Source organism: Phyllobates terribilis, unplaced genomic scaffold (genome assembly GCF_046119375.1).
Source record: "Phyllobates terribilis strain yellow unplaced genomic scaffold, ASM4611937v1 Scaffold_11__3_contigs__length_659146591, whole genome shotgun sequence".
NCBI lineage: Eukaryota > Metazoa > Chordata > Amphibia > Anura > Dendrobatidae > Phyllobates > Phyllobates terribilis.
The window spans coordinates 549,548,686-549,564,756 of record NW_027362771.1 but is presented as its reverse complement, the minus strand read 5'-3'; the positions used below and the strand labels follow the sequence as shown (position 1 = coordinate 549,564,756).

The following is a 16,071-nucleotide window of genomic DNA, read 5'->3' as shown; positions in this document are numbered from 1 at the left end:
GTCTTTGTATAAACTTTGTCAATAAAACTGTAAATACTTATGAAATGCTAATAATTGTACTCCAGTAACCGTAGAAACATCCGACTGAAAGATCTAAAAACACTGAAGCTGCAAACTGTGGAAACCAACTTTGTGTCAGTCTCCAAACTTTTGGCCAGGACTGTTTGCCTACTGCTATGAATGACTGACAGGCCTGTCTATTGTAATACAATCTTGTGTAATTGTGGCGCCCCTGAGGGTTCGGTCGCCACAGAGGTATTGCATCTCAGCCAGAGATGAGGCATCTCAGTCTCAGGTAAGGATGGAGTGAGGATCAGGACCCTAACACTACATCCACTACACCACATTTCCGAGGGACAGGGCGAAAATGCTCCTAAGGGAGAGCACAAGTGTCCCTGGTCCCTGGCTGGAGTGGGGGGAACCACCTAGAGAGGGGGAACTATGTAGTGGATGGGTGGAGGACGTAGTTAAGGGGAGCACATAGTGAAAGATATAAAAGAGAGTAGCCATCTTACAGAGAGGAGACAGACTGAGGAGAAGTGACAGGAAGCAGAGGCTCTGTATGAGCTGTGCTCCACAGGCGGGCCTATCCAGGAGGCCTAAGCCTGGGAGAAGGAGAGGGAGCAGGAAGGCTCCAGAAGGGACCCTAGGGGTACGGGCCGTGCAGAAGGCCACCCGTACGCCCGCTGCTACCAGGAGGTAGAGGGGTCAAGTCAGAATAGGGAACCGGATCCCTCAACTAGTGGAGAACAGCAAGGCTCAACTAGAAACCGGCGGCTGCAGTATTTAACGTGCTGTAGCCATAATACACACCAGTTGCACTAAGAAGGTAGCCACATAGGACCAGGGGACGGAACATACGTCGCCCGCTAAGGCCCGAGGGTACCAGATAGAAGTGGCGCTGGGTGTGAGGTGCAGGAAGAGGCCAGAAGAAGGTACACAGAATAGGGTCATGATAAGTGCTCTGGAAATACCTGAGGGTGGACCGAGCCCCTCACCGAGTACGCACAGCACGACGGGGGAAGTCGCCTGGACGTCTTTGACTTGGAAAGTAATAACAGTGAGTAAAGACCCTGAGACTGCACTACAGAGACTCCGTGTTGTTATTACCGATACCCTGCACTACTACCATCATCATCCATACGCGCTGCCTTGAAGCTACACTCTTCCTGTGGGGAGTTACATCACCTTGCTGCACATACCACCAGCTTCAGCGGACTGCTCCGCAGCGGCGGTTCCCAATAACCGCATTCCACAGGTGGCGTAGTCGGACTATACATAAACTACCCTGGTTTGACCGCCCTGGGTCACGGACCGGGTCGCCGCCACGGTGACTACAACCCCCAGTGTCTAAAGGCCCGGCTCCGGGTGCCCCCCCACGGCCCAGGGGGCGCGTCATAATTGCTATACATGCATATGTTGAAAGTTTGGAAACTTTATGTTACTTGGATGCAGAACCTTGCAGCTATAAGGGTTTTCCATGCGGTAATTATAACCCCTGCTCTACTGCTCTCTGTTATCTTCATTTACAATGTATCTGGCTCTCTGCAGTCATTCTTTCCTTTGCCAGGCTTATCCCTCAGAGACTTTTTTTCTCTACTGAGTCACTGTGTGCTTCTCCTCCCTGACACATTCTTCAGTGCATTCTCTTTCTCCCACTTTCCATCATTCCTTTCCTCCTTCCATCGCTCCCATCTTCCCTCTGTAGTGGTACCTGTTCCCTGCCTGCCTGTCTCCCCTGCCTGCCTGTCTCCTCTGCCTGTCTCCCCTGCCTGCCTGTCTCCTCTGCCTGCCTGTCTCCCCTGCCTGCCTGTCTCCCCTGCCTGTATCCCCTGCCTGCCTGTCTCCTCTGCCTGCCTGTCTCCCCTGCCTGCCTGTCTCCCCTGCCTTCACCTTGTATTGCAGATCTCTCCTGCCTCCCTCCCCTGTTAATTAGTTATCTGGGCTCTTAGGGCAGAGTTCAGGGGGTGGGTGTGTTGTGTGGCACCGGCCGGGCAGGAGGAGGGTGTGTGTGCAGTACTATGGGGTGTGCTCAAGCACTATAGTGCGGGGTGTGTGTACGTTTTCACTTTGAAGAATAGACATCTGCTGTGTATTCAGAGAAGTGTGTGGGTCCAGAGATCTTGTATGGCGGTGACGTGGGCGATCGTCTGGAGGAATGGAGTGGCAGCCCTTCAGGACAGTGGAGTGAGATCATGAGCCGCGGCATTGTGCATAGAAATCCCATATAGGAGCTGTACATGCACAGGTGAGACATCTATGACAGCACATACCTCCCTATGGTTTGGCAAAAGGCTCATATATGTATTCTGACACCACCAACAGGAGGCGCTGCAAGGGATGGACACCGCAGAACTGCCTTTATCATTGGATGACTTCATCCCCCCTCACCTGCAGAGGAGACAGAACTGGGGGGCTCCACAGACCTACAATGCACATACGGTAAGGTGGCGAGGCATAACCGCAATGCTCTTATATGAAGGGTTAGATGCCCCCCGTGTCATGTCAGGATTGTAATATGTAGTAGAAGTTAAACCTGCCCATAGATACAAAGCTTTAGTGCAATCAGATTAACATTCCTGCCAGCACTTCTTATAGGAGGGTCTGACCTCAGCATTTACTATATGATCCGATTGACTTATATCTGACTCTTTGCTCCATCCAATCGAGCCAGATCTGATTGTTTGTCGTATGAAGACTAATTACTGATATCAGAATAGCAATAAATGTTCCCTGATATTGACAAAGTGTATTTCCCCTGTAGGTTAGGACCAGCTTTATTGGTGTTGTTCCATACTGTGGGGTCAGCAGATATGGCTAATGGGTGCGTTACCCATTAAAAGGGGCACAACTGGCTCGGTTGGCCTGGTAAATCGGGGCTTGCACCCCTAATTCCACACTTTATTCTCAATCCTCTATGCTGCATTTTCCATCTTTATTAATAGTGAACAATTATTTAGGCAGCTGTATGATGACGGTATTTGGGCACTGCTTGAAGCTGTTGGTGCAAGTGGTGACAAGACGTTAGATGACGTGTTTTCATGTGCAGTATATGACCTAAGTATTGTACCATTACTTAATATGAAGCAACCATAAAAGGCGATCTAGCATTGTCTTTCCTAAAAGTCTCCACAGAGACAAACGGTAACCCCTTGACCAGGGGTGGGCAATTCATTTTCCTAAGATGGCCACATGAGACCATGACTTGTGGAGGGCCGAACCAATAGGCTGAAATGAATTCATCTCAATATTAATATTAACATATTAATTATAAGTATTTTATATTAATTGTATCACTTAATATTGAGCATAATTAAGTATGCTGACATACCGCTATATAACGTATGAGCCAACACACAGCCCCCTATATACCACCAGAGCTCTCACATAGCCCCCTGTATACAGTATGAGCCCCCACATAGCCTCCTATATACAGCGTGAGCTTCACATAGCCTCTCATATACAGCGTGAGCCCCATATAGCCTCCTATATACAGCATGAGCTCCACACAGCCTCCTATATACAGCGTGAGCATCACATAGCCTCTCATATACAGTGTGAGCCTAACATAGCCTCTCATATAAAGCGTGAGCCCCACATAGCCTCTCATATACAGCAAGAGCCCCACATAGTCTCTCATAGCCTCTCATATACAGCGCGAACCCCACATAGCCTCTCATATACAGCGTGAGCCCCATATAGTCTCTCATATAAAGCGCAAGCCACACATAGCGTCTAATATACAATGTGAGCCCCACATAGCCTCCCATATACTGCGTGAGCACCACATAGCCTCTGATATACACCGTGAGCCCCACAAAACCTTTCATATACAGCATGAGCCCTCACATAGTCTCCCTATATACAGTATGAGCCCCCACAAAGCCCATATACAGCGTGAGCCCTACATAGCCTCCCTATATGCAGTATGAGCCCCACATAGTCTCCCATATACAGCATAAGTCTCACATAGCCTCCCTATATACAGTATGAGCCCCACATAGCCTCCATATATAGTATGAGCCCCTTATAGCCTCCCATATACAACGTGAGCCCCACATAACCTCCCTATATAAAATGTGAACTCCACATAGCCTCCTATATACAATGTGAGCCCCACATAGCCTCCTATATACAGTGTGAGCCCCACATAGCCTTTTTTGTACATACAGACATCCCATACACATGAAAAAAACACCACATACTCGCCTCACTCCAGGTCACCCGGCACTCTGTTCCTCTCTCCGGTGCACTGACTCTCCTCAGTGCTCAGCTGACGCGATGAAATAACTTCATCATGGCAGTTGTCTCACACAAGCTGGAAGCAGGGGCCGACAGCCGTCCTCCACCAATTTATTCACCGTTGTCTGCATCCCGAGGCTGCGGATTTGGCCCGCTGGCCGCATTTTGCCCGGGTCTGCCCTTGACAATAGAAGGTCAAGCGCAGAACATCATCTGACCTAACAATGGACCAATATTTCTTGTGCCCATGAGAACAATACTGTGCACGTCAGATGAGGGGGCCGTAGGTTGCTTGTTGAATTCACCATATTGCAGAGCAATTCAGAGCTATCTGGATATATCAGATCCATTTGCTCTTTTTCAATATTCATCTAAAGGTGCTTTTAAGCAGAGCAATAAATTGTCACAACAAGCGCCGACCGATGAAGCCAACAGATGGAGGCTCATTTACTTATAGCAATAAGTACATATAGCAATTATTGTGAGAGTTTCATAGGAATGATAATGTGTGAGATTGCTTATACAAAACCCTCTGTTAGTCATAGTCTGCATGGGTGGATTATCTACCAGGCGGACTGCACATTGATCAGGAAAAATGATTCATATGAATGATCATTTGGGCGATCAATGATTTCATCTTGAGATTTCATGTTGATTTCACCCAGTATTATTCTGCCATGATATTACTCAGCAGGACAGACCTGACCAGGGCGATCTCTTCTACAAGGCCACAATGGTACTTACTGAGGACAGTCGGGACAGTCCAAGCCCACATATAGAGAGGCGGTGGATTCGCTATGAGGGTATTGGACCAACAGATGAGGATGGGATGCCCTTCGCCTCCAGATCTGTAAGTCAAGTATGCTCCAGTCCACTAAATATGTCCATTATGTTATGCACTATGCTAAAACCTGGCTACTGCAAAGTTACAATACTTGCACTTAAATAGCTATGTAATATATCCACAGTGGACTCATTTAATTGCAAGCAGATCGGTGGGGGTCCTGGTCCTGAAACCCCAACTGATTGCTCAAAAACGACCCATAAGTGTGCTTCTGCCTGAGTGGGCACACAGAGTACAGGCACAATAGAGAGCTGCTCCGCTCTGTGTGCAGGCTCAGGCCGGACCTGTGCTCCTGCGCTCTGCACCTCCCAAGGTGGTTTTGAGCAATCGGTGGGGGTCCACAGCAATCGGAAATCAAAAGAACAGCAAAAAACATTAACGAGCATTTAGCTACTCTGTAATATACTAACATTAGTATTTGATGTTGAGCAAAGTGGCGCCACTGTGTGGCCCCGGTGTGGGGTGGGATCTATATAAGCGCTATCATTTTTTTTCTTATATTGTTTTATTGAAGATTATACAACATAACAGGGTTACATCATAAAGCAAAAGAACAAACAGCATTACTCATTATTACTGTCTAGCAAAGCTAAAGGGAATCTGTCACCACATTTGAGTGATCTAACCTATTAATATGGGCATACAGATTATAGAGTACTGAAAAAATTCCTACCTGTATGCCTCATATCAGATGTCTTGTTGTTGAGAAATTCTCTTATATTATGTATATGCGTTCTTCCAGGCTATGGGGAGGACGCTGCCCGGAAGATGACTCTGCCTCCACACCACATTATCCTATGTATCGCCTCTCACAGTGTCACTTTGTCCCTGTCATGTTGGGTGCTTGCCCGGAAATCTCGCACCCGCGCATTCCATCTCCCAGCGTTCCTCTCGAGTGTTCCGCCCTCCAATGGGCATAGGCTTCACGTGCCTTCTGCGCTGGCACCGGTGACTCACTGGTACTTCCGCTCCTAGTGTTCTCCAGCGTGCAGAAACCTTGCACCACACAAGTACCAGTGACTTGCCTCCGCAGAAGTAATATATAGCTGAGGCATCTGCTTCCTCCTCCACTTATGAGCCACTTCTTCATTTTCCCCTGTCTTGTGAATTCATCATCCACTCAGACAAGACGGACTGCCACAACAGTGAGGTTACACCAGTTACACCGCTTATTATGAAGAAACAGACAGAGAGAGACACAGAAAGATTGTGCTGAGCTTTCTAACAAGTCTTTTACCTCACCTTGGAGCTTGATTCACATATACATTACCACTATATATTGTCCTCCTTGCTGCTGCTTCTCACTGTGTGCTAAAAAAGGAATGAAGAACAGGAATCCCTCCCTGTGTGATGTACTGTGTTTTGTATGGGAGCGATCATACCAGCTAGTCTCTTCCCATCAGCCCAGAGTCAACTGCTATTTAAGAGATAGAGCCTTCAAAAGGGGAAAACTGGTAAAAATGCAGAATACAAGTCAAACAATAGCCAGAGATAGTGTCCTTCCTCTTGTACATATTCTAATAAAATATTGGAGAGTACAATTACCCTTTAACTTCCTTTATGTTCTTCTAGAGTGTCGACAAGCCCCGGGAATGGTACAAAAACATGTACAAGGTTCTGCACCAAATGTCAGGTCAGTGGATTCCAATGTTCTGTACGGATGTAAAAAAAATCCCAAATCTAACTTTTAAAAGGACCAGTCATCTTGTCAAAAGTGGGCGTTTTTTTTGTTTTGTTTTTTACCCTGTTGATCTTCTGAGTATTTCATTTTTTTCCGCCATACAGTTGCAGAGATATGGGACTTTTTATTTACAGTCCAATATTTTCATGTTTTTGGGGGGCATGCCTTCCAATATTCCTTGGGTGCATGTCTTTAGGCTGCTCTGCATAATTATCAGAGAAATAAGTGTCAAGCAGTGGCATAGAGTGAGTTCCCAGTGCTCGGCGCAAGGCAAATATTTTGCATCCCCTAACTTTAACACTCCGGGTTGCTGCTGCCGATCTAAAATTTGAACTCCTTAGTTTCCAAGCACATGTATTATATTTTTTTAAAAATACTGATGTAATTACAGTAAGGCTGTGTTCACATTTCCATACATTCCATTTGTCTGTTCTGTTAGAGGAACAAATGTGCAAAAAGATCTATGTGCGGCAGTCAGGCACACATAACCAAAGGGGCCAAATTGATTATTATCGGGGCAACTACAGTTGTGGCCAAAAGTATTGGCACCCCTGCAATTCTGTCAGATAATACTCCGTTTCTTCCTGAAAATTATTGCAATCACAAATTCTTTGGTATTATTATCTTCATTTAATTTGCTTGCAAGGAAAAAACACAAAAGAGAATGAAGCAAAAATCAAATCAATTTATCATTTCACACAAAACTCCAAAAATGGGCCAGACAAAAGTATTGGCACCTTCAGCCTAATACTTGGTTGCACAACCTTTAGCCAAAATAACTGCGAACAACCGCTTCCGGTAACCATCAATGAGTTTCTTACAATACTCTGCTGGAATTGTAGACCATTCTTCTTTGGCAAACTGCTCCAGGTCCCTGATATTTGAAGGGTGCCTTCTCCAAACTGCCATTTTGAGATCTCTCCACAGGTGTTCTATGGGATTCAGGTCTGGACTCATTGCTGGCCACCTTAGAAGTCTCCAGTGCTTTCTCTCAAACCATTTTATAGTGCTTTTGGAAGTGTGTTTTGGGTCATTGTCCTGCTGGAAGACCCATGACCTCTGAGGGAGACCCAGCTTTCTCACACTGGGCCCTACATTATGCTGCAAAATTTGTTGGTAGTCTTCAGACTTCATTATGCCATGCACACGGTCAAGCAGTCCAGTGCCAGAGGCAGCAAAGCAACCCCAAAACATCAGGGAACCTCCGCCATGTTTGACTGTAGGGACCGTGTTCTTTTCTTTGAATGCCTCTTTTTTTTTCCTGTACACTCTATGTTGATGCTTTTTCCCAAAAAGCTCGACTTTTGTCTCATCTGACCAGAGAACATTCTTCTAAAATGTTTTAGACTTTCTCAGGTAAGTTTCGGCAAACTCCAGCCTGGCTTTTTTATGTCTCGGGGTAAGAAGTGGGGTCTTCCTGGGTATCCTACCATACAGTCCCTTTTCATTCAGACGCCGACGGATAGTACGGGTTGACACTGTTGTACCCTCGGACTGCAGGGCAGCTTGAACTTGTTTGGATGTTAGTCGAGGTTCTTTATCCACCATCTGCACAATCTTGCGTTGAAATCTCTCGTCAATTTTTCTTTTCCGTCCACATCTAGGGAGGTTAGCCACAGTGCCATGGGCTTTAAACTTCTTGATGACACTGCGCACGGAAGACACAGGAACATTCAGGTCTTTGGAGATGGACTTGTAGCCTTGAGATTGCTCATGCTTCCTTACAATTTGGTTTCTCAAGTCCCCAGACAGTTCTTTGGTCTTCTTTCTTTTCTCCATGCTCAATGTGGTACACACAAGGACACAGGACAGAGGTTGAGTCAACTTTAATCCATGTTAACTGGCTGCAAGTGTGATTTAGTTATTGCCAACACCTGTTAGGTGCCACAGGTAAGTTACAGGTGCTGTTAATTACACGAATTAGAGAAGCATCACATGATTTTTCAAACAGTGCCAATACTTTTGTCCACCCCCTTTTTTAGGTTTGGTGTGGAATTATATCCAATTTTTCTTTTTGTGTTTTTCCATTGAAGACAAATTAAATGAAGATAATAATACCAAAGAATTTGTGATTGCAATTGTGGCGCCCCTGAAGGTTCAGTCGCCACAAGGGGGGATACTGCAGCCTGTCAGCAGGTGTAGTGTCTCCTCACCCAGGTAAGGAAGGTGCACTGGTCAGGACCCTGAATCTGCATTCAACACTACACACTCCTGACCTATGGGAGGCTAGTATGCACCATAGTGCTGCCTCAGCAGGATCACAAGTGTGGGGAACCAAAAGTTAGGGGAACCATGTGGGTGAAGGGTAGAACACAGTTTTAGTTTGCACACATAGTTTCATATATATTACCCAGCCATCTTAAGCACAAGGTTCTTTGATTGTGGTCTTTGCAGCTGACAGTGGCCTTGTGTAGGAGCCTGCAGTGTGCTGAAGATACACGGTCCTCGTGCCCTGACCTTGACACGAGGAGCAGGAAGGAGTTAACAGTGTCTCTATCCCGGTCAAGTTCCCTTGCTTGAGAAGGTTGGGAGCTTTAGTGACAGCTCCACAAGCAAAAGGATCCCAGGGAGCACAGACGGAGCGTTGTACGCCACCTGTACTCTCCATTCTGGCCCTGCCAGAGGGACTCCTGCTGCAAGAGGGGTGACCGGCCCCCGATATCTGACTTTGTTACTCCATGTCTCAGTCAGAAAAGCCCGGAGGCTTAGTGGATCCCGGGAGGGATACAGATGAAGCGGCCTACGCCACCTGTACCCCTCTACCTGCGTTTATCCAGTGGGACCCAGCCTTTGCACGCACACACACAGGAGAGGTTCAAAGGGGACTCTTAGGAACACTCGGAGGGTCCTGATCGAGGTACCTGAATTCCTTGGATGCGCTGAGTCCTCATCCCTGGTGGCCGCAGTGATCCGTGAGGAGCAGGGAGAAGCCTTGCCGCTGCTTAAAAGAACTGTGAGTAAAAGACCTGGAAGACTATCCCTATGGCCTCTGGTTCCTTCATTTCTGCACTGCACCACACAGCACCTGAGTGACCCAGGACTACTCTCCCCATCCTCCTGTCACATCTGCCCTGAGGCCCTGCTCCGCCTGTGGGGAGTTATAACATCGCCTGCTGCCACTACATCCAGCCTCAGAGGACTGCTAGCAGCGCTGGTGGCCATCACCAGACACCACAGGTGGCGTAGTCGATAATACCACTCAACCCTGATAGCCCATTACTTTCATGTGACAGCCCTGGGCACGGAACGGTATGACTGTATTTGTTCCATATACTCATTGGACGAACAAATTGCACATAAGAATTTTGTTTTCTCCAGATTCTGAAGAAAGCGATGGTGACAGTAATTGGACAAAATCTGAAGATCACCATAAAGAAGCTTTCACTCAATCAAATAAATCCAAGTAAGTGATATGTTAATGATGCAGGACTTTTACATGTCTATATTTTATTATTGTGTGTGAGGAATGGTGTCTACAGTACAGCTAAAAAGTTTTTGGTAGCTCAACCATATTAGGTCCACTATCAAAAAAGAGAAACTGGCATCTCATGTAAAAGCATGTTTGTCTTTATTTAGATTCCAAATAAATAATTGGCATGGCAGGATAATGTTCAGAAGTTCACTCATTTCGACTTAAGTCAAATTCCCAACCAATCTTGAGATCGGAAGTCTCAAAGTTCCCTGTGTGACTCGAGAGGTGGGGAGGATATGCAACCATTGCTCCATTTATTACCTATTGGCGTGGTGTTCACACATGCCCAAAACTCATTCATTCACAAGGACGTTTTTAGGTCCCACATTCTAAGGATCTGTGGGGGTGCCAGCAGCTGGACCCAAGTGATCATACGTATATTATCAGTACTGTGGATAGGTGATAAATACTGTTTATGAGACAGCTCCTTTAGATTAAAGAGGGCCTATCGCCAATCTGGGGCTGCCTTAAAAGAGTGGGCAACACCAGGTTGGTGATTTTTAAAAAAAAAATATTATCTATAAACCAGATTGCTCAGAAGGGTCCCTGATGTCTTCCGAAAGGGCCCGACTTTCTAAGAGTAGTCAAGCCCAAACTTCTGAGTTGAGGGATCCAAGCATGCATAATGGGAATCCACAACCCTCTACAGCCCCTCTCACAGTGGATGAGCGAGGTCTTTCTCTTTGTTCTAACCGTGCTGCCATGACCTCCACCTAATATGTGCCATTTACAATATTGGTTCCAAGTACGAGTCACAGAGGCCTATGGACCTCCTCAGGACCCTGGTGAGACTACTCCTTCTGCACAGCTACAGCTATGCCAAAGCCCTTAGTAATACTTTCTTCAATATTCTGAGAATTCACGATCTAATGTGTAAAGGAGGTCACATCATATAGACTCTTCAGGGAATCTTCCATCTACTCAATTATGTAGAAAGTCTCACGTTGTGTGACCATTTTTTATTAGAAAAATTGCTGAGATTTTTGCTTTCTGGTCGTAGGTTTAGAACAGATGAAAGTAATGGGAAACCTGAGCTGGAGGATCGATTCAACATAAGAGGACAAGAGCCTTCACATTTACATATAACAGTAGAGTCCAACATTAGGGAATCACCGAACATGGCCATCAGCACCCTAAAAGCTGAAACATCTTCAGATTCCTCAAAATCACGATCTTCTCTACCACATTCATCGTCTCGCCAGCCATCGCAGACATCTCAACACTACTCCACGAAAGTGTCACAATTTACCAATATCTCCGATACCACACACTCTACAGAGAATTACAACATCCAGCCGTCTCACCAAGTGTTGTCCAGGACGGGAGACAAGCAAAAAACATCAGAATCTGGCCTACACCAATTTTTTCCTGGTCATTCTTCACACACTTCACAAAATAATAAGGAAACAACCTCACTTCAAAGTGTTAAGCAAAAGTCTAAATATCCTTCATCAGCAAGTCCTACCTCTGGCACACTCATCTTAAGTCCCACCTCCAAGGAATCCAGGAGATCCACTTCCAAGGTCTTAGTAAGTAAATCTTTGTATTTTTGGGACTTAAAAAGGCCATGCATATTAGTCATCTATCTCTGTGGTTTATGTCCCGACCAAAAAATGCGCCCCAGTGATTGAATTCCAACTCCCCTATCCTTATCTCACCCAACATAATCTGTCAGGGGAGAGTCAGGAGGCCACATACACATTAAATGATTGGACGATTCTGCTGAAATCAGCGGGTTTAGCCCACTTTTACATAATATGTATAGGGCTTTTTCTCATCGAACTTATTTTATCTAGATATATAACGTTAGCATAGACATATCAGCACCATATATTAAGCCCACATATAAAGGGGTTGTCAGGTGAAAACTTATTGATTGGTGGAGGTCCAACCACGGGGATTCCCATTAATCCACAGAACATACAACCTTTAACATCTGCAGACACGTGATAACTTGTTTTCATTGAACAACCCCTTTAGGCCCCACCCCAGGACCGGCTCCAGGTTTTTGTGGGCCCTGGGTGAAAGAGTCTCAGTGGCCCCTTTAACACATACCACGATTCATGATGCACAGATACAGCAGAGAAATATAGATATAGTACAATGCCAAAGATTTCACTTCTTACATTACATGACCGATATCTATTGTAAATTCTACAAAAGCTCAGAAACCGGTGAAGCCTCACAGCGCACAGTGCAGACCGGATAGTATAGTCCTCCATACAGTATTATGGGCACCATATAATGTTCCATACAGAATACTGGCCCCCATATAACGCTCCATGCAGAATACTGGTCCTCATATAACCCTCCATATAGGATACTAGTCCCCATATAATGCTCCATACAGGATACTGGCCCCCATATAACGCTCCATAGAGGATACTGGCCCCCTTACAACGCTCCATACAGAATACTGGCCCCCACATAATGCCCCATGCAAGATGTCACCCCCCCTTATGCCCCATGCAGGATGTCACCTCTCCCGCCCATATAATTCCCCATGCAGGATGTCACCTCCTCCCCCATATAATGCCCCATGCAGGATGTCACCTCCCCCCCCCCATATAATGTCCCATGCACGATGTCATCTCCCCCCCCCATATAATGCCCCATGCAGGTTGTCACTCCCCCCCCCCCCCCCATATAATGTCCCATGCAGGATGTCACCTCTCCCCCACCATATAATGCCCCATGCAGGATGTCACCTCTCCCCTCCATATAATGAACCATGCAGGATGTCACCTCCCCCCTCATATAATGCCCGATGCGGGATGTCACCCCCCATATAATGCCCCATGCAGGATGTCACCCCCCATATAATGCCCCATGCAGGATGTCACCCCCCCATATAATGCCCCATGCAGGATGGTACCCCCCCATATAATGCCCCATGCAGTATGTCACCTCTCCCCCCCATATAATGCCCCATGCAGGATGTCATCCCCACATATAATGCCCCATGAAGGAGGTCACCTCTCCCCCCCCATATAATGCCCCATGCAGGATGTCACCCCCACATATAATGCCCCATGAAGGAGGTCACCTCTCCCCCCCATATAATGCCCCATGCAGGATGTAACCCCCCCATATAATGCCCCATGCAGGATGTCACCTCTCCCCCATATAATGCCCCATGCAGGATGTCACTCCCCCCATACAATGCCCCATGCAAGATGTCACTTGTCCCCCCCCCATATAATGCCCCATGCAGGATGTCACTCCCCCCATACAATGCCCCATGCAGGATGTCACTTGCCCCCCCCCACCATATAATGCCCCATGCCTCCATACATATAAAAAAAAAATCAAATACTCACCTCACTTCTCACCTGCTGCCGCTGCTCCAGATTCCTCAGCCGCGTTGCCGGCGTCTTCCCGCTCTGCGCTGTGACGGCTCAGGAGAGAGTGCGGTGTAAAGACGTCACCTCTGACCTGAGACATCACTGTACAGCAGCCGCGGAAGAGACCGGAGCTGCTGTGGAGGCACGAGGAGGGGTAAGTATTGTGACGGGGCCCTGAGCAAGCAGGGGGGAGCGGGCGGTGACACCGGCACCGCACCACACTGCTCACGGGTCCCACAGTGCGCCGGGGTGCCCAACGGTGAGTGGGCCCCCCTGCCTGCTCAGGGCCCCGGCACTTGCCCGGGTGTGCCGGGTGCTGACGCCGGCCCTGCCCCACCCCATTCCAACACAGTTCATCCCTTTTTATTATTTATTAACACAAACCCATCCTTTTTATCCAGATATTCACCCTCATTCACTAGCCAGAGTACAGAGTGGCTACAAAGAGTATCTCTCGCTCTGGAGGACTCAGCATGTCCATACATCTCATTTTTGCCATATAAAGGGTGTAATTCCTGATCTCTCCTGTGGAGGTGCTGTAGGGAAACTGAACGCCTGCTGCTGGATTCTCCCACAGTTTACAGCTGATCGCTGGAGGTCTGACAAACAGGACACCCTTTGATCAGCATTTTGAGTGAGGAGATTCTTCCACCAAAGCAAGGAACTCAACTTCCTTGAAAAATACTCTGAGAATTCATGGCAGGTGTATTACTCCATAGACTTCTACATATGTCTACTTCCCATTATCTGACAGGAGCAGCTGGAAACTGATTTGCGTAATTTCACAGAGGAACTGAACAAAGACCTGGACGCACGAAAACAGCCTGAAGCAACACTAGAACAGTGTGAGGTAAGAAATGCCAAGCCCACCATAGCCGGAAGCCTCTCCTGCCAAATGCACGGGGTTAAAGGGGTTTTCCAGTTTCGAAAAACATCTCTTCACTGGCTTCAATTTGTTATTTAAAAAATTGCTTTACTCACCCTCCCTGAGTCCAGTGCTGAGTCTCTGCCTCTACTTCTAATGTCTGATATTGTCTGCAGCGCTGATGTCGACAACACTGCAGCCAATCCATGACCTCCAGAGCCAATGCTGTCAAATCTGTCAAAGCCGCTGAGCTCAGTGATTGACTATGTAGATGCAGAGATATTTGGCCGACTCAACCTGAGAAAATGATCTACACTACAAACTACACATTGAAGGGTATTTCTCTCTCCTGGTGGATCAAGAAATTAGGACAGACCTGGGCAAAGTGAGGTCCAAAGGGCTGAAAACAGTGGCCCACGGGACGCACCATGCGGCCTCCCTCTCCCGATGTCACCTCTATCTGTATCCTTAGGATGCACATAGCGGTCAATACAATAGTTGAGGATGGAGCAGCCGGCTCCTTCTTCCACCATTCGGCTGAGACAGCAGACGCGGTGACGTCACTACAACGTGTCTGCTGTGCAGAGCGTCAGTGCACACAGCAAAGAGTGGGTACAGATGTATGAATGTGTGTGGCTGTGGGATGTGGGTCTGTATATAGGGGGGCTATGTGAGGGCTCATATTGTGCATAGGAGGGCTACATGTGGACTCATACTATATATAGGGAAGCTGTGTGGGGGCTCATTCTGTATATAGGGGGCTATGTAAGGGCTCATATTGTGTATAGGAGGGTTATATGTGGACTCAGCCCCCTATATACACAGTATGAATCCACATATAACCCTCCTATACACAATATGAGCCCTCACATAGCCCCCTATATACAGTATACGTGAGGGCTCATATTGTGTATAGGAGGGTTATATGTGGACTCATACTGTATATAGGGGTGCTATGTGAGGGCTCATATTGTGTATATGAGGGTTATATGTGGACTCATACTGTATATAGGGGGGCTATGTGAGGGCTCATATTGTGTATAGGAGGGTTATATGTGGACTCATACTGTATATAGGGGGCTATGTGAGGGCTCATATTGTGTATAGGAGGGTTATATGTGGACTCATACTGTATATAGGGGGGCTATGTGAGGGCTCATATTGTGTATAGGAGGGTTATATGTGGACTCATACTGTATATAGGGGGCTATGTGAGGGCTCATATTGTGTATAGGAGGGTTATATGTGGACTCATACTGTATATAGGGGGGCTATGTGAGGGCTCATATTGTGTATAGGAGGGTTATATGTGGACTCATACTGTATACACGGGGGCTGTATGGGGCTCTTATTTTATATAGGGAGCTGTGTGTGGACTCATACTGTATATAGGGTGGCTGTGTGGGGGCTCATACTATATATAGGGAGGCTGTGTGAAATCATACTGTATATAGGGGGCTGTGTATGGGGGCTTATACTGTATATAGGAGGGACTGTGTGGGGGTTCATACTGTATATAAGGGGCTGTGAATGTGCTCATACTGTATATAAAGGGGCTGCATGTGGGCTCATACTGTATATAAGGGATTGAGTGGTGGCTCATGCTGCATATAGGGGGTTGTG

At 46.9% G+C, this 16,071-nt stretch overlaps 1 protein-coding gene across 4 annotated transcripts in view; it reads left to right on the top strand.

The window, feature by feature from the left end:
- Positions 1-1,633: 1,633 nt before the first annotated feature.
- SORBS3 (sorbin and SH3 domain containing 3) overlaps positions 1,634-16,071 on the top strand; it is a 104,570-nt gene continuing 90,132 nt past the window's right edge. For 2 of the 4 annotated variants that reach the window (XM_073654037.1, XM_073654034.1), the window contains exons 1-7: positions 1,635-2,248; positions 2,326-2,442; positions 4,934-5,092; positions 6,659-6,719; positions 10,086-10,170; positions 11,240-11,768; positions 14,338-14,433. In XM_073654037.1, coding sequence (XP_073510138.1) covers positions 2,341-2,442; positions 4,934-5,092; positions 6,659-6,719; positions 10,086-10,170; positions 11,240-11,768; positions 14,338-14,433 — 1,032 coding nt within the window. In that variant the 5' untranslated portion in view covers positions 1,635-2,248; positions 2,326-2,340. Of the gene's footprint in view, positions 2,249-2,325; positions 2,443-4,933; positions 5,093-6,658; positions 6,720-10,085; positions 10,171-11,239; positions 11,769-14,337; positions 14,434-16,071 lie in introns of all 4 variants that reach the window. The other 2 variants (XM_073654036.1, XM_073654035.1) reach the window with 2 other exon arrangements.